Here is a 24046-nt window from a genome sequence, read left to right as displayed (position 1 = left end):
GATGGCAGCCCATAGCCATCTGCTTTATCTGTGCTGAGAATCAAAAATACCGCAGAGTGCTACGTAATTTTTTTTTTAAATTATGTATTTGTATTATACATATTTATCTATATATCTATACTGTATATTATATACATATACACACACACATACATACAGCTCTGGCAGAAATTAAGAGACCACTGCAAAATTTTCAGCTTTTCTGATTTTCTCTTTATATTTTTGAGTAAAACGTAAATTTTTCTTTTATTCTATAAACGTCTCCGAATTTCCAAGCAAAAATGTTGTTTATTTTACAACAATTTACATTTTACTCAAAAACATGCCTATAAAGAGAAAAATCAGAACTGAAAATTTTGCAATGGTCTCAATTTTTGCCAGAGCTGTATATGCAATAATTATATGTTATAAAAATAATTTAAAAAAATTATATAAAATAATAGAAATAGCGCGCCGCAGTATTTTTGATTCTCAGGGCAGATAAAGCAGACGGCTACAGGCTGCCACCCGCACCTGCTTGACTTTACTTGTCTGGCAAAATACAGGAAAGCCCATTAATTTTTTTATTTTTTTTTTATTAATAAAAAAAAAAAAAAAAGTAAAAAAAATGCGTGGGCGACCGCCATATTTTGATCGCCAGTGAGGTAAAGCCAGGCAGCTGGGATTCTCCGCAGCCGCACTTGGAAATGGCGAATTGTTTCTTAGCGCCATTTCCAGGTTCTTTATCTGGCTTATCCAGCAGCTCTGTGGCGGTGGCACGCTGGGTAATAAAGAGGTTAACACCAGCTTTGTATTCTCAGATGGTACTAAACCCAAAATTCATAATGTCACACCAAATTAGACATGGCCACGATGAATTCATAGTAAACAGTAAAAAACAAACAAACAAAAAAAAAACATTTAGAGACGCCATCTTTATTATAAAATAAATCCTTAGTCCGACGTAATCCACAGGTAGAGCATTTTCAGCTTCATCACTCTGTACAGACAGCGTCTATATACAGTGAGAAGCAACTAGAGCCAAGTCAGCTCTGCAACATCGTTCTCTATAGAGCAAAAAGGCTGACAGTGAAGGGATGATTGCACTTGTGTCTCGCCAGGGCTGTATTTTGCCTTCGTGCTGCCCTAGGCACTTTAAGTGGTCGCGCCCCTTAGTGACAACGTAACACTATGAGTTTTCGCACACGACCTCTTTTTAAGGCAGATCTACTCTGTAAAACACTTGAAAAAGTATCAATGAGAGCACTAACCCCCCCCAATGGGGATCACCACGGGCCCATCAAAATATAGCATGAGTATAAAATATTCCCACCACACCATCCCCACTTATATACTGTGACTGTGACACTGCCCCTAATAAACTACACACTGCCCTCCCTTATAAAGTATACCCACCACACCTTCCTCAATTATGAAATATGATCTGCACATTGACCTCAAATCATGCTGCCCCCTCCTCACAATGTCCCATGCATGCTTCCCCCTCCTCACAATGTCTTATGCATGCTGCCCCCTCCTCACAATGTCCCATGCATGCTGCCCCCTCCTCACAATGTCCCATGCATGCTGCCCCCTCCTCACAATGTCCCATGCATGCTGCCCCCTCCTCACAAATGTTGCCCCCTCCTCCCAATGTCCCATGCATGGTGCCCCCTCCTCCCAATGTCCCATGCATGCTGCCCCCTCCTCCCAATGTCCCATGCATGCTGCCCCCTCCTCCCAATGTCCCATGCATGCTGCCCTCTCCTCACAATGTCCCATGCATGCTGCCCCCTCCTCACAATGTCCCATGCATGCTTCCCCCTCCTCACAATCTCCCATGCATGCTGCCCCCTCCTCAGTGTCCCATGCATGCTGCCCCTCAACATGAGCTCCTAATGCTGCCTTCCTCTTTTACATAATGACACTTCCATGCTGCCCCATTCATCATACTAAGACCACCACACTAATGCTTATGCTGAGACCCCCCCCACACACACTACCCCACTCTTGATATTGACTCCCCTACATTGCTCCACTCCATACTGAGCCCACACATGCTGCCCCTTCTCCATAATGAGCTCCCAATGCTGCCCCCCTTTCATTCTGAGTCCTTACACTGTCCCCCATCGATTTTGTCATTGCACTATCCCTCAACCCTTGTCCTCTGTCTCTAGCATTGGCCCCTCTCTCCCATTCCCCCAGCAGCAGCCTCTCTCCCCCGTCTCCAGCAGCAGCCTCTCCCCCAGCATCAACCTCTCTCCCCCCAGCATCAGCCTCTCTCCCCCCAGCATCAGCCTCTCTCCCCCAGCTTCCCCCAGCATCAGCCTCTCTTCCCCAGCATCAGCCTCTCTCCCCCAGCTTCCCCCAGCATCAGCCTCTCTCCCCCAGCATCAGCCTCTCTGCCCCCAGCATCAGCCTCTCTTCTCCCAGCCTCCCCCAGCATCAGCCTCTCTCCTCCCAGCCTCCCCCAGCATTAGCCTCCCCCTCCCAGCCTCCCCCAGCATCAGCCTCCTCCCTCCCAGCATCAGCCTCCCCCAGATTAAGCCTCTCTCCTCCCAGCCTCCCCCAGCATCAGCCTCCCCCAGGATCAGTCTCTCTTCTCCCAGCCTCCCCCAGCATCAGCCTCTCTCCTCCCAGCCTCCCCCAGCATCAGTCTCCCTCCTCCCAGTCTCCCCCAGCATCAGCCTCCCTCCTCCCAGACTCCCCCAGCATCAGCCTCTCTCCTCCCAGCCTCCCTCAGCATCAGCCTCCCTCCTCCCAGCCTCTCTCAGCATCAGCCTCCCTCCTCCCAGCCTCTCTCAGCATCAGCCTCCCTCCTCCCAGCCTCCCTCAGCATCAGCCTCCCTCCTCCCAGCCTCCCCCAGCATCAGCCTCCCTCCTCCCAGCCTCCCCCAGCATCAGCCTCCCTCCTCCCAGCCTCCCCCAGCATCAACCTCCCTCCTCCCAGCCTCCCCCAGCATCAGCCTCTCTCCTCCCAGCCTCCCCCAGCATCAGCCTCCCTCAGCTTCAGCCTCCCTCCTCCCAGCCTCCCCCAGCGTCAGCCTCCCCCAGCATCAGCCTCCCCCAGCATCAGCCTCCCTCAGCGTCAGCCTCCCCCAGCGTCAGCCTCCCCCCTCCTAGCCTCCCCCAGCATCAGTCTCCCCCCTCCTAGCCTCCCCCAGCATCAGACTCTCTCCTCCCAGCCTCCCCCAGTATCAGCTTCTCTTCCCCCAAGTCTCCCCCAGTATCAGCCTCTCTCCCCCCACCACATGCGCAGATCTCCGTTCTGCATTAGAGACACCCCCATGCTCCTCATGAATCTTCAGCTCTGCGAGCACTTACCTGCTCCAGGGCCCGCCGTCATCTTCCTGGCTCATGTGAGTATCCTCTTCTGACACCGGCTTTCATCGCGGCGTCCTCTACGGCGTCCTGCTGTGAGCTCTGCATGTGACGTCCACACAGCACGCATCCTGCTGCCCCAGGCACGGGACCACGGGTGCCTAATGGTAAATACGGCCCTGTGTCTCGCATCACCCCTCACGGACTGATCTCAGGACAGGAGCGCTTCAGCTGCATGGAAACACATGCAGCCAACTGCGTCTGTGGGGAGATTGTCACTGTGTGTTGCATCGCGACACACAAAGTTTAATCGAATCCATAAGCAAAGGACTTGGGTGAACCCTGACGTCACCGCGAATATGGCCGAAAACAGCCGATGACTGCCGAGTGACGAGCAGTGCAGTGAATACCCCTGGAAGTTAAGAGGACCTTTGATAACGTTATAGTCATGTGATGAATCTGTAAGCCAATGTCTGTACAAGATTCACACTAGACTGGTCACGTGGCTATGATGTCATTGAAGGTCCTGTAAGTCCAGTGATGGTTACCAGGTAGCACAGCAATGATCGATCGTGTAGGCAGAAACGGCCGGGAGACAGTCTGCAGGATGCATCGCAGGACCTGTAAGTATGATCATAATCTTTTTTTAATAATGTGCTTTCTTTTTACAGCCCCTGGACCCGATCTGTAACACGAGCTTTCCTAGAAAGCTCGTGATCGAGATCGTGCACATGATCACTATGTGATCAGCACGATCCCCGATCTTTACAAAACGGGATCGCCCATCCCTATACCTTACAGCATTACGTTTTCTAGTTAGACAGTATATACTGCTTGCCATCACTACCAGACAGATTGAACTTGGCTTCACTGACCACAACACCTTACACCAATTTGTCGCTTTCCTTTGGCTGTGTTTTTTGGCAAACTCATGTCTGACCCTCTGGCTCTATGCAGAGATTAAAGGTTTCTTCACTGGAACTTGTGCATTCAAGCCATTGCACCACAGTTTGGCGACTCACATTCATCCCATATTCTTCATTCATTCCGTGCAAAATCTTTACAACACATTTATGGACATCAGATACAGACTCTTAATAATGTGATCAACTTTGGAGGACGTTTTCTGTGGTCATCCATTTCTAGATTTGTCAGCTGTTCCATAACCTTATGTTTCTTTTAGTATACAGGAAAGAAAAAAAAAAGATCAAAAAACAAAAAACTTTTGATACCTAGGTGTGTTCAAAGCATCAAGTGTGATAACCACTGCCGACGTAGGATTGAGGTCTAGAGGCACACATTCTTCTGTAAGCCAGTCTAAGCCTGATGACTAAGGCTATGTGCCCACGGGACAACGTACCCGCAGATTTTGCAGCGGAAAATTTCCAGATAAATCCGCAGGTTTACGGAAGTACAAATACTCCCCAATGTTATCCTATGGGATTTGGGGAGTGCTGTATCAACGCTACGGTATGTGGAATATGCTGCAGATGTCCCGCAGCCGCATGTCAATTATTCATGCGGAAATACCTGCGGATGTCCCGCCTTTCCACTATGGAGATAGAGGCCGGGACTTCCGCAGGTATTTCTGCACTTGGACCGCAGGTTTACCGCAACAAAAATGCTTGAATCCCGCAGCAATGTATAGCTGCGGATTCCGGGGAGCAGCTGCGGTAAACCTGCGGCAAAGTCCGCGGGTACATTGTCCCGTGGGCACATACTTTTAGGCTATGTAAACAGATTTTTTTTTTTTTAGAAGACCTCTGGAGCGGGTCCACTCAGAAAAACACCTGAAAGACTCGTCCTATTTATTTTTGGTCATATGATCAGTTTTTCAGAGTTTTCATTCTTCTTCAGGTTTTGAAAAACTGCTGGTGGGAGAAAGTGTTTCCTCATAGAAAAATACTCCAAACTGATGCTGCAAAAACATTAGAACAATACTCTGCTTGAAACACTCTTCAAAAAGGCTTCAAGAAACAAAAATCTTCTACAAAAATTGCCCAAATAGAGGATTTTTTGAAGCAGTTTACACTGGAAAGCTTGTAGGGTTTAATCACCTAGAAAAAGAAAAAAAAACAAAAAAAACAAAAACGTATTTGCTCGTAGCCATAGAAAGATTAAGAAACTTTGTTTTAATATTTTCCTTGAACCTGAAATCGCTTTATGAAATGATAAAGGAGTAGAGAAGATATCTGACGTACATTCACCAATATAGACGCCATTAAAATACCACACGGCAAGATTGTGTGATTTTATTCACTTATTTTATTTATTCCCTCAGATGGATCGCTTAGATGCCTGGTAATACCAGAAAATACAGAGATTGCCCCCTTTATTCCAAGCCTCAACCTGCAGCATTCCATAGAAAAAGTAATATTTTTTCCCCTTCATGAATAATTAAATAAAATAAAAATTATGTCTACATATTTTATTAACACAAAACTCCCAATTGTACTGTATGGAATGCTTCCTCCTTCCGGCTACAATTTTAATCCAAAACAAACTTATGGCGGCACATTATGTAATACACTCTAAAGTTACAGATTCATAAAAATATTTTTTTCTTAAATAGGAACCCACCCCCCCCCCCCGACATTTTCCAATCTTTATTTGGTGAATACTTGAAGAAAGTTGCTAAGATATCATTGCAGAACTTATTTCAGCAATAAAGGCTCATGTTCATGGCCTTATTAATCCTCCGTACGTTTTCAGAGTTTTATGGAGCTGTAATACAGCACCCAGAGACGTCAATGGGCCCTTGTATACTTTCAGGTGTCTGGTTTCATTTCCGATCAGATGCCTTATTGGAGATGTTCTCCTTTAGAATTACTTCTAGAAATTAACGTTTTCATGTACAGAGGCTCTATACAGGGGAATAAAAGTTAATGAGGCCTAACTGAGCTTAACAGAGAAAATTTAGGTAAGAACTGAATTTACGAGGCTCAAGGAGACATGGCATAGAGGCATTACTAATATGGTTAACCATAAAAAAAAAAAAAAAAAAAAACACTCGTGGTATTAAATAGATGAGAAGAGTGCACTGTAATTGTTTCCACAATGAGGATATACATCACTCAAGTGTTATTGAGTGCGCCGAAAGGATACCACTCCATAGGTAATGCAAAGACAGATTGTTCGCCCCTACAAAAGTACTGCTGTATAGATAATGGGTACTGGCCCGGGTGAATGGCACACCATATACGAGGGCCACTACAAATTATCTATGCAGCGCTTTACTTTAAATTGTTCTCCCCGTGTACTATGACAATTGTCTAATGAAGGTCTGAGGTTTAAGACAGAAACATTGTTTGGATTGAATTACAAAAATAAAAAAATCGGACTTCTTGTTCACTTGGAGTGATGGATCTCTTTGTCATTGCAATGGTTTCTAAATAGGCCTTTCAAAAGGGAAAAAAACAAACAAACCAAAAACACAAAAATCACTGTAATACAGTATTATCTTGACCAACGTTGGCGAGTGTGCACATGGTCAGCACCACGTCACCTCAACACCTCAACTTGTCCTCAGGCCACGTTTACACATCCAGAACTGATGGTCCGAGTATGGACCATGACGTCTGGACTGACCACAGGAACCCTGACTAAAACTCAAAAGGTTCACAGCCATAAGTGAGGATGTTGAATATGAGCTAGGAGCCCCCCCAATGAGCCCTGGTTCTGACAAAGTGGTCTGAATTCATGTGAAACCAGCCTTATGGCAAGTCCCAACTAAATATATGAAAATGAACAACTTATATTTAAATGGAACACACCTTTTATACAGACCCAAAAAAGTAAAAATAAAACAAAAGCCTAAAAGCGGCTGACTCTACATCAACTGTGTAAAAGTAGGCAGATGTATGCCTCCATAACTAGGCCAAAAGAGCTAAACTAAAACTTAGCGTGCAACTACAAATGTCCACTTCGTATCAAGTAGCTGATGCGTGGAGGCCCTTTCCTAGGTCACACTCTGGACACCACTGAAGGTGCACTCGTGGAACTATTCAGAAAAAGACATTTGCTTTGAAAGAAAATTAGGAGGAAAGATCGTCCTTGAGAAGGAAATATATTAACATTAAAGATCAAAATCCAAATCCCCTTTGGGAAAAAAAACCCCCTCAAACAGTTAAAAATAAAAGTTATGTCTTAACACCTTTTTTTTTTATTCCTTTCTGTATTTTTTCTTTTAGGGGATGGCTATAGTGGAGTTTAAAAGGTAAAACCTAGCTTTAGCAATATATACAGTCTCTTCCTTACCGAGATCAGGAAAAGGAAACAAAAATAATTTGCAGTTGGGACAACAGTGTCTAAAGAAAGAAAATGATCCAGATAAGTCAGGGTTATGATCCAACGCGCGTTGTGGTTGTTCTTTTATCGGAAAAGAAGCTTTTAAGAAGGAACACCTGTCCAATGCTGACAACTAGGAGAATAATGGCCTCCCCTACAGACCAATAGGCTACACGGGTGTTCAGATCCTCGGCCCTGCTGCGGCCTTGCGCCTCTCGTAAACGGAAGTGTGTTTGGTAATCGATGACTGACTTCAGAGCTTCGTGGATCGAAACACAAGCGGACTCCATCTGTATAATATAGAAGCAAACAGAAAAAATAAATAAAAAAAATAATATAGATCAGAAAATGTAAATGCATTTATTTTTTCCAAACAAAACTATGCATTAATATTAGCGACATTACAGCTTTTGTTCTATACATTCTATACAGATTCCATTCCATGTTGTTGTCATGCAAGGCTCCGTTCACATTGGTTTCCATTTATGATGGAAATCACATCGCTCTACCACATTAAAGGGAACCTGTCACCACTTTTTTTTTGGCTGTAAGCTGCGGCCACCACCACATCTAACATCCTGTAAATAAGAGCCCAGGCTGCTGTGTACAACATAAAAAACACTTTATAATACTTACCTAACGGTCGCACTGCGGTGGAATTGGGTCACGGAGGCGTCTCCGTTGTCCGGTGCCGGCTCTTTCGGCCATCTTCGTCCTCCTTCTTCTGAAGCCGCGGCATATGACGCGTCCAACGTCATCCACACTCGCCGGCATTCAGGTCCTGAGCAGGGCAGATCAAAGTATTGTAGTGCGCCTGCGCAGGACCGGCGAGTGTGTATGACGTAGATGCATCATGCACACAGGCTTCAGAAAAAGGACGAAGATGGCCAAAAGAGGCGGCACCGGAGACGCCTCCGTGACCCAATTCCACCGCAGCACGACTGTTAGGCAAGTATTATAAAGTGTTTTTTATGTTATACCCCTGGCCTGGGCTCTTATATACAGCATGTTAGAATGCTGTATATAAGAGCCCTGTGGTGGTGGCCGCAGCTTATAGCCAAAAAAAAGTGGTGACAGGTTCCCTTTAATTGAACATCAGATGCCAAAAATGTGACCAATCAATCTCCCTGACTACCAGACAATGGCGCCCATCAGGATGACAGCTTGATATCCATCCACTTGAGGTCCATAGTCCTTGTCAAATTATGACCCTTATAGAACTATGGTAATAACAGGTCAACAGCAAGCTGTATGCTAAGAATACCCTCACTTTCCAGTGATTGTCAGATAAGGATTACTTGACAACTTCATTACAAACCTGGGCCTTGGGCATTTTAAAGTTCATGATTACCACACTTGTAGGATAATTATAGTGCATACAATATTAAGAGTTAGGGCTCTGTGTGTGCATCGGACTGCAGATTAACCTATTGTAGCCTATGTGCTAGTGCATATGGGAAATTTTCCACATGGACATGGAGTACATTTAAAAAAAATACAGAAATCATAGCACACACTACAGACCAGACTAATGGATGCACATTCACGTCTCCTGATGAAGCCCGCAGAGTGAAACGTGCGTCGAGGTACTCAGTGCACCTACCTCTCGTGTCCCCGCTGACCTCACCTAATCTCATCATGGACCAAGATATCGGTTTCTTACATGATATATCTTTTCTGTAGCTTTACTATTTACACCAATGAGTGCCCTACAGACCTTCTTTTAGTACTACTATCTGGACCCTAGTCTCTTACTTTGTATCAAATTTTTTGCCCAACTCATATGGCTCTTATATGCCTTTACTCTGTAAAACAGTTTCATTATTAGTACTACTATTCAGAACCCACAACTGCACTATTGGGTCACTAATCTCATAGTACTCCATTGTTCTATCTACTACTTACTCATATTAATCTGGGTTTCAGTTTATTATCTTATATGCGACCCTTTTGTCTGTAATTAAACTGGGGAAGGGGGGAGTTCACCCTGCCTCTATTATCATGAGATGACCATATTTTGGTTCTCTATTTATTACTATTGTCTTTTCTCGCATTTATCGTGTTTTTATTTTTATTTACTTAGATGTCAAAATTTGTTATTTTATTTTACTGGTCCCAATTTTCTATTTTCCCTTAATATATTGATAATCTTAACAGGGGAATTATTTTGTTTTTCTAATGCACGTACATATTAGCAAGATCCTGCAGCGGTCTGCTAGGCAGATTCATGCAATTCAACATCCACGTGAACTAAGCCTAAGGGAACACATCACTCCGGGTTAGATTAATTTACAATTAACGCAGCAATGTAATTAACCCCTCTGCACACCCAGATGTACCTATACGTCACGTCAAGATCTGAGTGTATAGTGTGCTGTATTTGGGGAGGTTTGTCACCTCCATATTTGAAAGCCAAAACTAGGAGTGGGCGATTAATACTGAAGTGGTGACGTGTTTATTATACTTTACCTCTGTTTCTTTAACTCTTACTTTTGGCTTACAAATACGGAGGTAAAAAACTAAAACCATTCAACGTGTGCACGTGGCCTAAAAGCAGTGACTGGAGCTAGCTCCGATTGCTGCTATCCATTCCACAGTCAATCACTACCAGTAGCATATAAAATGGCTTGGTTGCGGGTATAGCTAGAGCCCGGCATCCATAAAACCCCATGTGACCAGATCAGGCTAATGGGTTACTATGTGAACTAGTTTAAGGCCGGTTGAAACGCGCTCTGGCTGCCATGCTGATCCTCATATCAACCATATGTTCATAGGAAATCATCAATTTGACTGTATAATGCAATACTGTAGTATTCCCCTATATATGGTAAAAGTGATGAAATGATCACAAGTTCTGTACATCATTCAAAACTACAACTTATGCAAAAAAACAAGCCCTTGGAGCTGTCTAGTTCGAAAAAAAGTTATGGCTTTTAGAATAAAAAGTAGAAAAAAAAAATTGAAAAAGCAAAAGTAAAAAGCCACCCCAACACAAAGGTGTTCAGGGCCCATCTGCCAAATTCTGTCAGATGTAATACATGGTATAGCGATCTGGCATGTGATATGTACGGTTGGGCCCTGGTCTAGTATAAACACCTCCCGGGCGCCCAGCATAGTGACACGCAGATATCCTGGTCTGTGTCACAGGTAATATATGTGATAAAGCTTATAGCAATAATTGCATCATACACTAAGCATATATGATGGGATGTAGCACTACATGTAACAATGCAAATGTCTGACAACTACTCAAAATATTAGATTTCATGAAAGCCATGCTTGTTGTAAAAATTTATTTTAGGCGGCAGCTTCACTGATTCATTTAAATGCAAATTAGAATAAAATAAATCTGACCTGGGTGAGGGCAGTGGCCCGATTCTCACTGGGGAAGAGCGGAGGGTCCTCGCCAACTTGGAAGTCAAAGTAGACAGTCTTGTGCGTGAAAGTCGAGAACTCATTGCTGAAGCAGAACTTGTATGTTCCATTGCGAGAGGCCGTGAAGGTGAAGCTATCGTATTGTTTCTTCATCTCCTTGTACAGCACAATCCCATCTGCGTCTTCAAGCCGGCAATCCACATCATAATGGCCACCGGTGATGACCTGTAGAAAAGGACAATGTCAGAACAAAGGAAGCCAGAAATACCTGCGTCTTCTGAGGGCAGAAAATGATTCATTATGGTTTAAAAAAAAAAAAAAAAAAACCAAACAAAAAATCAAACCACTAAGTAATTGTAGAAGCTTTCCATTTTCCAAACTTAAATGACCATTGAGACTTAAATTTGGTCCGCCTGGTAAAATTAAAAATCCCATGTACGCCCCTCTTCCATTGGTCTCCAGGGTTACATTGTTATGGCACGTCAGCTCTGCAGGCAATCAGCGACCACTGTAGTGAGAACGCAGCAGCCCAAAAGCGTCTGCAGATTGGCTGAAAGGCTCATATGGCATAAAGATATACAAGCGCTGGCACTGACAGGAAAAGTGCAAGCCTGGGAGTGGAGTACCTCTTTTCTTACAAGGTGTACTACTAAATTAAAAAAAAGAGCTCTCCAGGTAGTGGAAACCCATTTTAATGGGGCTTTCCACTTTAAGAAAATGTGTGAACATAGCCTTATACTTTTAAAATAAACAGAGCATGTACACGGACCCCCAGAGCCAGCGCTGGCTCTCAACCAATGCTTCAGTCTCTGCGTTGTAGACAGCATGAGCCGCTGAGCTCAGTGATTGTCTGCAGCAGTGATGTGTGCTCTAGATGTGACATCATTGATGCAGCCAAATCGCAGAGATCGCAGCAGGAGGGGAGAGTCAGTGCTTGGCCCAGGGAGGGAGAGTACCTGCTCAGTTTCCTAATTATAAGTATAAAAGCATTTGGAGATAACTTTACTTACAAGGGGAAAAAGCCCTCAAACCCAATAATACAGTCAGCAATATATTACTCTAGTCTGACTTTACAGAGGACCAACCAGCAGGATTTTCGTATATAAGTAAAGCCAGTGCTATACTGGCGCTAGGATGCTGAATGTAAGCATAGCTTTTGTTCTGAGATTGGATATTTCATTTCAGAAATATGTAAAGTAAAGTTCCAGCAATGCACTGCTATGTGATTGACAGGTGCAACAGGAAGGGAAGACTATGTGGGTCAGGTCTTCCTATCTATTCCCGCACTTGTCTACCTGCGCCGAAATTAAAATCTATAACAGTGACAAGGGGAGGAAGGCCTTATCTGCACACACTGCTGTGTATTTAGGAAGAGTTTATGTGGCTTAGGGGTGCTTCACACACAGCGAGCTCGCTGCCGAGATCGCTGCTGAGTCACGCTTTTTGTGACGCAGCAGTGACCTCATTAGCGATCTCGCTGTGTGTGACAATGAGCAGCGATCTGGCCCCTGCTGCGAGATCGCTGCTCGTTACACACAGCCCTGGTTCGTTTTCTTCAAAGCCGCTCTCCTGCTGTGACACACACATCGCTGTGTGTGACAGCAAGAGAGCGACCAATGAAGCGAGCAGGGAGCAGGAGCCGGCGTCTGACAGCTGAGGTAAGCTGTATCCAAGATAAACATCGGGTAACCAAGGTGGTTACCCGATATTTACCTTAGTTACCAGCCTCTGCAGCTCTCACGCTGCCAGTGCCGGCTCCGGCTCTCTGCACATGTAGCTGCTGTACACATCGGGTTAATTAACCCGATGTGTACAGCAGCTAGGAGAGCAAGGAGCCAGCGCTAAGCAGTGTGCGCGGCTCCCTGCTCTCTGCACATGTAGCTGCATTACACATCGGGTTAATTAACCCGATGTGTACTGTAGCTAGGAGAGCAAGGAGCCAGCGCTCAGTGTGCGCGGCTCCCTGCTCCCTGCTCACACTGGTAACTAATGTAAACATCGGGTAACCATACCCGATGTTTACCTTAGTTACCAGTCTCCGCAGCTTCCAGACGGCGGCTCCGTGCAAGCGCAGCGTCGCTTGCACGTCGCTGCTGGCTGGGGGCTGTTCACTGGTCGCTGGTGAGATCTGCCTGTTTGACAGCTCACCAGCGACCATGTAGCGATGCAGCAGCGATCCTGACCAGGTCAGATCGCTGGTCGGATCGCTGCTGCATCGCTAAGTGTGAAGGTACCCTTAGCATCAGGTTTCTTCAAAACCAATACCCCCTATTGTTCATAGATTTCAACATGCATCAATATCAGCCTTTACACCATGAAGGTAGCTTAATAGCAGGGATTGTTTTCTATCCAAGTTGTCAAAAACAGCTTAGCAGGTTAATATAATTGTGTGGTTGCCTTACACATGCCAATCTCGCCCACCGTTACCTTCCCATCCCCAGTGATTGCAGAAGCGCCCATCATTCCTGCACAAATGCTGCCGATTTGAGTTAAAGTAATGAAACGCTTCAGATCCTGATACAGGTTTTGACACAGATTCCTGCACATCGAATACATGACATGTGAGCGTGCCAATGGCTTGACTAGTTCTCTAAAGACTGTATGGCCAAATCTGCATTACAATCTATCCAATACGAAACAGAATGACAAGAAGGTAATAGTCTTCAACTAACTACTAATGGACAATTGCATTGTTATGTAAAAAAAAAACCAAAAACACCACCTCCTATTGTAGTCCATAAATGAATTATTGAAAACCGCTATGTGGCAGGAGTTTCAGGAGATGAGACAACATGGTTAATAAAAATGAAATGGGTGCGGATGCATCGGCGTGATCATTCTGTAGCACTGAGGTAAAACACTTTGGACACAATTTATTTGCAAAATATGAAGTTGTTGCAACTTTTAGCATTTACCACCAATTTCAGGCAGATGTCAAAATGGTTGGAGCTGGAAATGAGTTGGGCGGGGAGGGAGTACGCCCACCCTTTAACATGAAAAGTGGTGGCGTTTCTTAAGACAGAAACATTACTTCAGTCCCTAATAGGATTAACATTCCTGGTAAGGCACATGGAGGTGCGTGCCTAAAGGGGGTTGTCCAGTACTCAGGCAAACCTATGTTTTCCCTTTTAAAATAATAACACTAATACTCACTTCCAGTGCGGACGCCATTCCACTGGTGCCGGCACGGTTTCTTCCGCGATTGCTTATCCATGTTATGTCATGTGATCCCTGCAGCCAATCAGCAGCCGCTTCCCTCTTCCCACTTTGACTTTTTTTTTAATGTATTTTTGCTCACTTATATGGTGCTCTAAATTCCACAGTGCTTTACAGATGTGATCATCACGGTCCCCATTGGGACTCCCAATCTAAATGCCCTATCTGTAAATATTTGGAGTGTGGGAGGAAACCAGAGAGCCTGGAGGAAACCCACGCAAACACGGGGAAAACATACAAACTCCTTGCAGATGTTGTCCTTGGTGGGTGAAATTTGCCTGCAAGAATTGGGTGATGTAACACTGTTAAGTTGGCTTTACACGGTAGCGATATCGCTATCGTGCGTACCCGCCCCCATCGTTTGTGCGACACGGGCAGATCGCTGCCCGTCGCGCACAAAAACGCGCTCCCCCGTCACACGGCTTACCTGCCCTGCGACATTGCTATGGCCGGCGATCCGCCTCCTTCCTAAGGGGGCGGTTCGTGCGGCGTCACAGCGACATCACACGGCAGCCGTCCAATAGAAGCGGAGGGACGGAGATGAGCGGGACGTAAACATCCCGCCCACCTTCTTCCTTCCTCATTGCCGGTGGAGGCAGGTAAGGAGATATTCCTCGCTCCTGCGGTGTCACACACAGTGATGTGTGCTGCCGCAGGAACGAGGAACAACATCGCTAAGGAGAGGTGAAAGATTTTTGGTTTTAGGACGACCTCTCCACGGCAAAAGATTTTTGCCACTGTTGCGATCGTTTTAGGTCGCACATAAGTGTCACACGCTGCGATAACGTTAATGACGCCGGATGTGCGTCACAAACAACGTGACCCTGATGATAAAACATTAACGATATCATAGCGTGTAAAGCCCCCTTTACACGATCCCGAGAGAGCTAGTGCCGACACCACTGGAACAGCACTGACACCGACACCAAAAGAGAGTATAAGGGTCATTATTTTAAAAAGGGGAAACGTGGATTGTGAAAAGGTTGCCGAGTGGTGGACAACCCCGTTAATGAGTTGTGCACATCTTCTTCCTGCTTGACCCTCATTTAGACTGGCATATAAAACAACATTTCCCACAAGGGCTTTGAACACGTCAGCTAATATTTCTAGGACAGGTATATTGACAAATTGGGATGGTCAGTGAAAGGTGTGATAAGATCGTGGGTAGGCAGCAGATGGCAAGAAGTCCATTAGTAGGAACACCGAAATATGTCCAACTACTACAGTGCTGTCAGCTGACAACAAACGTACACCCACCAAATGCAGGCCATGGGTAAAAACTGGACCACATTGGTTAAGTTGACCCGTTCATTAAAGCCTCAAAAGGTTTGTCTGAGACTTAGAAATCAATGACCTGTCATATAGGTTATCAATAGGAGACCGGTGATCAGCTGAAATCTGTTCAAGTCGGCTCAAAAGTGAATTTTGCTAAATCAAAAATTCTATTTTAGCTGCGCCCCCTCTGCTCCCCACAGCGCTGTTTCTTCTTGCTGGTGGAGTGGGCACTGTAGGAGGAAAGGAGCACTGCCGAGCTTTGTGAAAGCGGGAGAGCAGCAGGAAAAGCTATTTCATCATCGGGATGCCCGAAAAAGTGGTCAGGAGTTGAGGTCTCTAGGTCGAACAGACATTGCCTGCATTGACCCCTTAACAGCCAGAGCAAAGTAGCTGCTGCACGTCCATAACATCTCTGCTCCCTCGCCACCATAGTGCCTCAGTAACACAATGTCAGAATCATCAAAAATCTACTGCAGCTGTAATGTACTCCACTTTGTGGTGGAGATTAATAGAACATTGGTGGGCTGTGGATGACTACACCTGAATACTACCGTATTTTTCGGACTATAAGACGCACTTTTTCCCCCCAAATATTGGGGGAAAGTAGGGGGTGCGTCTTATAGTCTAAATGTAGGGCTGTGGGGAATGAGGGTGCTGCAGTGGAGCGGGTCATCGACGGCACAAGCAGGCTGTAGCAGCCTACCGTGACCACGTGGACCCGCTCATTTAATATGCACGCCCATCCTCCCAGCGCTGAAAGGTGGGCGGGATGATGGGCGGGGAATGCGCGCTTACTAAACAGCCAGCCCGTGTGATCACCCCTGGCAACTACAGCCTGGAGTGATCATGTGCGGCTGTATTCACTGCCCCCCGCGCATCATCATCAGTGCGGGGTGCAGTGAATCAGTATACTCATCGGCCACGATCCCTGCAGCACCGCGATGTTCTCCTGTCTGTGGAGACTAGTGGTGTGCACAGCGATGAAGTTATCGCTGTGCGCACGTGTCCAAACGCAGCCGCCAGCACAGACAGGAGGACATCGCGATGCTGCAGGGATTGTGGCCGGCTCCACACTCCAGCAGTGCTGCTGCTGACACAGACGGAGGAGGAGTGATGCTGCAGGGAGTGAGGTAAGGCGAGTATGAACGTTTATTTTTTTTTTTATGTGCCACAGGATACGGAACGTATACCAGGATGGAGGTGTATAGCAAGATGGGGGTATATTATGAGCAGGGTGGGGGTATATTATGAGCAGGGTGGGGGTATATTATGAGCAGGGTGGGGGTATATGAACAGGATGGGGGTATATGAACAGGATGCGGCCATATGCCAGGATGACTGTATATAGCAGGATGGGGGCTATACCAGGATGAGGGACATATACTGTATATACAAGGCAGGAGGATCATTACCAGGCTGGGGTACCTTAGTAGAGAATAACAGTGTCAGCAGCAGATCCTCGCACCATAACAGTGTGTCATGACCAAATTTTTTGCTTAAAATTTTATTATTTATTATTTATTTATATAAATCCTTGCCAGCTCATCAACGAAAGCACACAACAAAAAAGAACATCTATGAACTAATGAGACGGTAAAAGAGGTACGAATCAAAGTAAGGTTACAATTCTGTATCTATGGGGTCTTGCATCGGAAGCGATATGCTAATCCCTCTGCTGCGGGTGTCAGATGAGGGTCATGTGATCTTGCGATCGCATCACAGGCGCGGAGAAGATGGAGGGAACACTTTCTCCCCATCTCCTCCGCTGTCTGTCTCTGCGTGCACCGCACTGCAGTCACATAACATGCGAATACAGTGCGATCTTACACACGCGTGAGCCGAGACTAGGTGCAAAACGCGGCATACTGAGATTGCACCGAGAGCACGATTCGTGCCGTAGAAAATTAAGCAAGAGGACACTGTCCCATAGATTAACACTGGTGCGAGTGCAATCCCATTTTTTACCGGATCGCACTCATACATGAAAATAGCAAGTGGACATGAGACCTAAGGCTGATTCTCCAAACCGAGGCAAAATGGAGTCACTGCAAACCCCACACTAGCAGGAGCAGCACAGCTCAGCTTCCTAAGTGGATATACCGGTCTGACGGGCGTCATGCTTAAACTTCATTAAACACATCAGTAGTATAAAGAAGGTTAATGGCTGTCTCCTGCACATTACTGCCAAACTCTGTAATAGGCAGCATGTCACAACCTCACCCGAATGTGTTTGGATACGACTTTCAGATGACACTCGGGCACATACATAGAGAAACCTAGATACAATTGCTGAGTAATGGGTGCAGCCTGTCGGACATGGTTCTCCTAGGGTTGGGATCATGGGCTCCATCGACCACCGTCAGGGGTTAGGTATGGACACACACAGGGCAGCCTGTCGGACATGGTTCTCCTAGGGTTGGGATCATGGGCTCCACCGACCACAGTCAGGGGTTAGGTATGGACACACACAGGGCTGTGGGGTCGGAGGTTTGGTTACAGGCTCCACAGCCCTAGACACACGTTTAGGGGTTGGCACAGAAATGTATGCATCTTTTGGCAGGAAAAACGCAGCAACAAAAATATGCATTTTTTATGTGTTTTTGGTGTAGATTTTTCCCATATCTTAGTACGTGCGAAATCTGCAGCAAAAACGCTGATCGAATAGACAGGAGGCAAATTTAATTCTGCACCAAATCTGCAAGAACAAAATAGTCAACATGTGCAGGAGACTTCAGGATTCTCAATCACTTTACAGGTACCAGGAAATCCTTCAGGTTTTGTGACAAATCTGCACTGAAAAACGCGTCATGTGCACACAGCCTTAAGAGTGCTTTACACGCTGCGACATCGCTAGTGATAGCACCCACCCCCGTCGTTCATGCAACATTTGGTGATCGCTGCCGTAGCGAACATTTTCGCTTCGGCAGCGTCACACCCACATACCTTTTCAGAGACGCCGCTGTGACCACCGAACAATCCCTCCTTCAAGGGGGAGGTGCGTTCGGCGTCATAGCGATATGTCACTGAGCGGCCGCCCAATAGCAGAGGAGGGGCGTAGATGAGCGGCCGTAACATCCCGCCCACCTCCTTCCTTCCTCATTGCTGGTGGATGCAGTAAGGAGATGTTCGTCGTTACTGCGGTGTCACACATAGCGATGTGTGACGCCGCAGGAATGACGAACAAACAGCGGCATGCACCACCAACGATATTATGAAAAGGAGCGACATGTCAATGATCAACGATTTTTGACGTTTTTGCGATCGTTGATCGTCGCTCCTTGGTGTCACACGCTGCGATCTCCCTAACGGCGCCGGATGTGCGTCACTAACGACGTGACCCCGACGATATATCGTTAGCGATGTCGCAGCGTGTAAAGCACCCTTTAGGGTAGAATAATGAAATCCTTGACTTAAACAGTCTAGAGTATGAAAAGGACATGAACCCAACTGAATGGGATATATGGTGCCATATCAGAGGTCAATGTCAAGCAAACCTGTCAGCAGGATTGACGACCCTTAACCCCTTCATGACCTGGCTATTTTCCATTTTCGTTTTTTCCTCCCCTTCTTCCAAGAGCCCTTCTTCTCCCTCGCCTCGGCAGCGCCCCCCTCGCCTCGGCAGAGCCCCACTCGCCTCCAGTACAGAGGTGAGATGCATTACATTACCCATTTAATAAGAAAAATAAATTAGCCTCACACAACAATGGATGTTTTACCCTTTATTTCATTCATGTAGACAATTAAATTAATAGAAGGTGGACAAATAAATGAGGCACTAACAAAATATTCTGTTTATGCCAAAAATAAATGTATTCTATACTGTATTCCATTACTCTGGAAAATGTTTAACACCCCGTCACCTGATCTAAAGCCAGAATATGAGGGAAACATCTTGTTGATCACAATGCGGACACTGTATGAGAGGTGCAGGGAGCAGAGGAATAAATGGTGAGAGGCATTTACCTGGAATTCCAGCGTACACTTGGTGCCCTGAATGATGTCCTCGTAGAAGCACTGCTTGGCGTTATCGGGCAATTCAAAGGTAATTTCGGAGGCAGTGGCACAACCCAGAATAAGCAGGAATAGTGACAGCAAGGAGCCGACCCTGGAGGCATTCACCAGACGCTGCAGCATCTTCATGTTATCACTGGCCACAATCCACAGAAACAATCACCACCTACGAAGACCCAACAAATGACAAAAAACCCAATATGAATGCATGGAATGTGAGATGCAATCTGATAAATCTAGGTAAAATAATGAATCACGTTATTAATACACTTCAATGCATTGTAAGAACATTTAGTGAGGTCCCGGCCCGGATTAGTGTCCCTCGATGGCACTTTGGCTGCACCCCGTACCTCTAACACCGGGTGTTCGGTGTGATGGATAACCCTTATAGACCCACACACCCTAAGCGGGCTTTACACGCTGCAATATATCTTACGATGTGTCGGCGGGGTCACGTCGTAAGTAACGCACATCCGGCATCGTAAGGTACATTGTAGTGTGTGACAGCTACGTGCAATTGAACGTTAAAACGTTCATCGCATACACGTCGTTGAATCCCGACGAATTGCACGTTGGGTTGTTCAATGTTCCCGAGGCAGTGCACATCGCAGCGTGTGACACCCCGGGAACGATGAACAGATCTTACCTGCGTCCCGCGGCTCCAGCCGGCTATGCGGAAGGAAAGAGGTGGGCGTGATGTTTACGTCCCGATCATCTCCACCCCTCCGCTTCTATTGGCCGGCTGCCGCGTGATGTCGATGTGACGCCGAACGTCCCTCCCACTCCAGGAAGTGGATGTTCGCCGCCCACATCGAGGTCGTATGGACGGGTAAGTACGTGTGACGGGGGTTAATCGTTTGTGCGGCACGTTCAACAAATTGAATGTGCCACACATACGATGGGGGCGCTGCAAATTGCATACGATATCGTATGCTGGATCGTAAGGTGTAAAGCAGGCTTTAGCTGCCCAAACACATCCGATAATGGACGGCACAATGAGCTGGTGGCTGTCAGTCATCTCCCTGACTGCGCCATTAACATGAATGTCCGGCCCAGCTAAGCATTAGGCTATGTGCCCACGGGCGCTCGTACCTGCGGATGTATCCGCTGGTACGAGCACGTTTCCCGCAGCTGCCCGCCGGCGTCTGCAGGTATTTTTAGCTGCTAGATTACAGCGGAATAGCTGCGGGAAACATGCGAAGATTCATGCGGCTTACCTGCGGACGTCCCTGCCTCTTATCTCCATAGCGCAGGGCCGGGACATCCGCAGATAATTCCGCATGAATAATTGACATGCAATTATACATGCGGATGCCTACATCCGCAGCATGGTCGGCAGCTGCACTTTCCGCAGCGTGGACACAGCACTCCCCATGTCCCATAGGATAACATGTGGAGTGACTGTACATGCTAAAACCTGCGGAATTATCTGGAAAATCCAGAAAAATTCTGAGGTTTTCCGCGGCAAAATCCGCAGAAACATGGTCCCGTGGGCACATAGCCTAAATGTGTTTTAATTGGGAAAACGGAGAAAGCTGCTAATGGCAAAGGCGCATCTACTGAAAAAGAAAACGCCCGACCCTCATCTTCCCCAACATCATGTGGCAAGGGAAAATCAGAGCCCCCATAGACATAAGACAACCCTGCCAATATCCAGCAAGTTTACCCTAATATGTATGGGTAGCACCTTAAAAGGATTGTCCACACTTGGCCCAAAAGTTTACAGTCACCCTATGAGACTGCAGAATTGCAATGTCCTGTATAAACAAAACCTGTGCTGCCAAGAATAATGGTAGCCCATTACAGAGGGATCAGTGCACATTGTAAGTGCAGTAGGTTTAGGGTACAGTCACACTAAATGACGTACCAGCGATTCCGACCACGATACGACCTGGTCAGGAGCGCTGGTACGTCGCTACAGGGTCGCTAGTGAGCTGTCAAACAGTCAGATCTCACCAGCCACCAGCGACTCGTGTAACGATGCTGCGCTTGGTAACCAGGGTAAATATTGGGTAACTAAGCAAAGCGCTTTGCTTGGTTACCCGATATTTACCCTGGTTACCAGCGTACATCGCTTACAGGCTGCCCGCGCTGGCTCCCTGTATACATAGCTAGGGTACACATCGGGTTACTAAGCAAAGAGCTTTGCTTAGTTACCCGATATTTACCCTGGCTACATGTGCAAGGAGCCAGCGCTGGCAACCTGTAAGCAGCGTACGCTGGTAACCAGGGTAAATATCGGGTAACCAAGCAAAGCGCTTTGCTTAGTTACCCGATATTTACCATGGTTACCAACGTACGCTGCTTACACAGTCGGTGCTCGTTGGTCTTCCGCAGTCAAACACACCGATGCCTGCTGCACAGCGGGAGAACAACGAGCAAAAAATGAACCAGAACAGTGTGTAACGATCAGCGATTTCACAGCAGGGGCCAGGTCACTGCTTAGTGTCACACACAGCGAGATCACTGATGAGGTCACTGGTATGTCACAAAAACGGTGACTCAGCAGCGATATTGCTATGTGAGAAGTACCCCTTAGGCTATGAAACAATGGACAATCAGCAAACATGGCTTACCGGCAATCTAACTCAGCAAATCAGCTAATATAAGGGCGCCCTTGTGGCCTAGCCGTGCGCCCCTGTACCATATGTGCTAGGACTGCTCTCGGGTTATGTGTCCAGTAGCCCCAACTCACCAGAGGACAAGTGTCCCTTTGGCATCATTTGGCCGCTCTGTCGGTATACTCCATATTCTATACAATACAGACTGGTGCACTGGTCTATACAGAGGCACTGAGCACACTGATACATGGAGCACGTTGGTGACATGCCACTATATGCCAATACGTGGCATCCTATGGACTTCCCGACATACACCTCTGGCTACGCTCACACAAGCGTATGACTTGTGCGAGTAATGCGAGTAAATCTCACATTGCACTCAGACCAATGTTAGTCAATGAGGCAGATTCTGGATGAGCGAAAAAAGTCGCAACATGCTGCAATTTGCTGCGGAAATCGTCCGAGTCTCGCTGATACAAGTTAATGGGTGCGAGAATAAAACGGACGTCACATGGACATCACACGGAGCATCCTAGCGACGTTCGTTTTTATGGATAAACTACCATGTAGCACAGGACACTGTAAATGGTCATGTAAATGACTGTAACTAATAGCTGCTGAGAAAAAAAACGGATTGCTCACTGACAGCACACTGACAGCACACTGACGTCAAGTGAGAAAAAAAATCGTCCTCCTCTCCTGGATGAGAAAGGGACCGTTTTTTTTCATACACTCGTGTGACTCCAGCCTCTGATACCAGTACTTCAAAATGTGGTGTATGTTCACACTGCGGACTTGTGCAGACGTCTTTGGACCTGATCTATGTATTTGAGGTTAAAGCCCAAACATACATGAGCAGGACTGAGCGTCCATGAGTAGATGGATCGCTCTGCAAAGAGCCCAAAAAGTCGGGGGTCTGGGGATTATACGGTCACCACGCTATGTGCACGTCCTGATGGTGGCACCACTGTCACTTCATGGAAAGTGATCCATATAGAGAGTGTTCACCCAGGTGGGAGATGGAGAGGTGCTCATCAGGGGATCCCAGGGGTCCCCAGGGGTGCGTCAGCTGCGGCCCCCCCAATCAGCGGATCCCAGGGGTCCCCAGGGGTGCGTCAGCTGCGGCCCCCCCCCCCAATCAGCGGGTCTCAGGGGTCCGTCAGCTGCAGCCCCCCCGATCAGCGGATCCCAGGGGTCCGTCAGCTGCAGCCCTCTCCCCCCCAATCCGCGCATCCCAGGGGTCCATCACCTGTGGCCCCATAATCAGCAGATGGTTATCAAAGTTTGCCCTCTAAGAAACAGCTGATCAGGGGCAGATGACACCATTACCAAGGCTACCCGATGGCATAATAAAATACAGATAATAATGGTGGCGCCTGCAGCGCTGCCTGCTAGGAACATACACCGGCGCCTAGCAGTCAGAAAGAGTTGATAACAGGGAACAATAGTGGTCCTTGCAGCTTGCGCCTCCTGTGGGAGTGCCGACATAACCGCAGTAATCCGTGCACAGAGCCGGCACCTGCACCGCTGACTCCGGCCCTGCACCGTACCCGGGATGTCACGGCGCCGGCCCCCGGCTCTCACTCACCCCGGCCGTATCCCGGATGTAGAGGACGAGCACCTCTTGTAAGCGTGGCAGATGCGGAGGAGGATCGGAGCGAAAGGAGCCTTCAAAGCGGAAACCGGTGACTGCTGCCCCGGAAACAACCGCACAATGTCTACGTGTAGGTCAGCGAAGAGGAGGCGGGATCAGCGCCGTCTCCATGGAGAGCTGCCATTGCCAGCAGCGTATGGGAGGGGGCAGAGACGGGCTACGGCGGCCGTACGGAAGCGGGACGGTGCATAGAGCAGGGACAATATACAGAAGAGGGACAATATAAGAAGGGGGGGGGGAGGATGACGTACTGAGCAGGGACTGTGCACCGAGGGGGGGGGACTGTGCACCGAGGGGGGGGACTGTGCACCGAGGAGGGGGCTGTGCACCGAGGGGGGGACTGTGCACCGAGGGGGGGACTTTGCAC

General features: G+C 47.1%; 1 protein-coding gene across 1 annotated transcript; it reads right to left on the bottom strand.

The window, feature by feature from the left end:
- Window positions 1-5542: 5542 nt before the first annotated feature.
- Window positions 5543-23726, bottom strand: TMED7 (transmembrane p24 trafficking protein 7). The gene is made up of 4 exons (XM_075324992.1): window positions 23614-23726; window positions 19417-19630; window positions 10942-11187; window positions 5543-7877 (listed from the first exon to the last, which is right to left on the bottom strand). Exons 2-4 carry the CDS (start codon window positions 19591-19593, stop codon window positions 7641-7643), a joined length of 660 nt encoding a protein of 219 aa, XP_075181107.1. The 5' UTR covers window positions 19594-19630; window positions 23614-23726; the 3' UTR covers window positions 5543-7640.
- Between the last annotated feature and the right edge of the window lie 320 nt (window positions 23727-24046).

Source organism: Anomaloglossus baeobatrachus, chromosome 1 (genome assembly GCF_048569485.1).
Source record: "Anomaloglossus baeobatrachus isolate aAnoBae1 chromosome 1, aAnoBae1.hap1, whole genome shotgun sequence".
Classification (NCBI taxonomy): domain Eukaryota; kingdom Metazoa; phylum Chordata; class Amphibia; order Anura; family Aromobatidae; genus Anomaloglossus; species Anomaloglossus baeobatrachus.
Note: the sequence above shows the minus strand (reverse complement) of the source record. Positions and strands in the feature narration are given on the sequence as shown.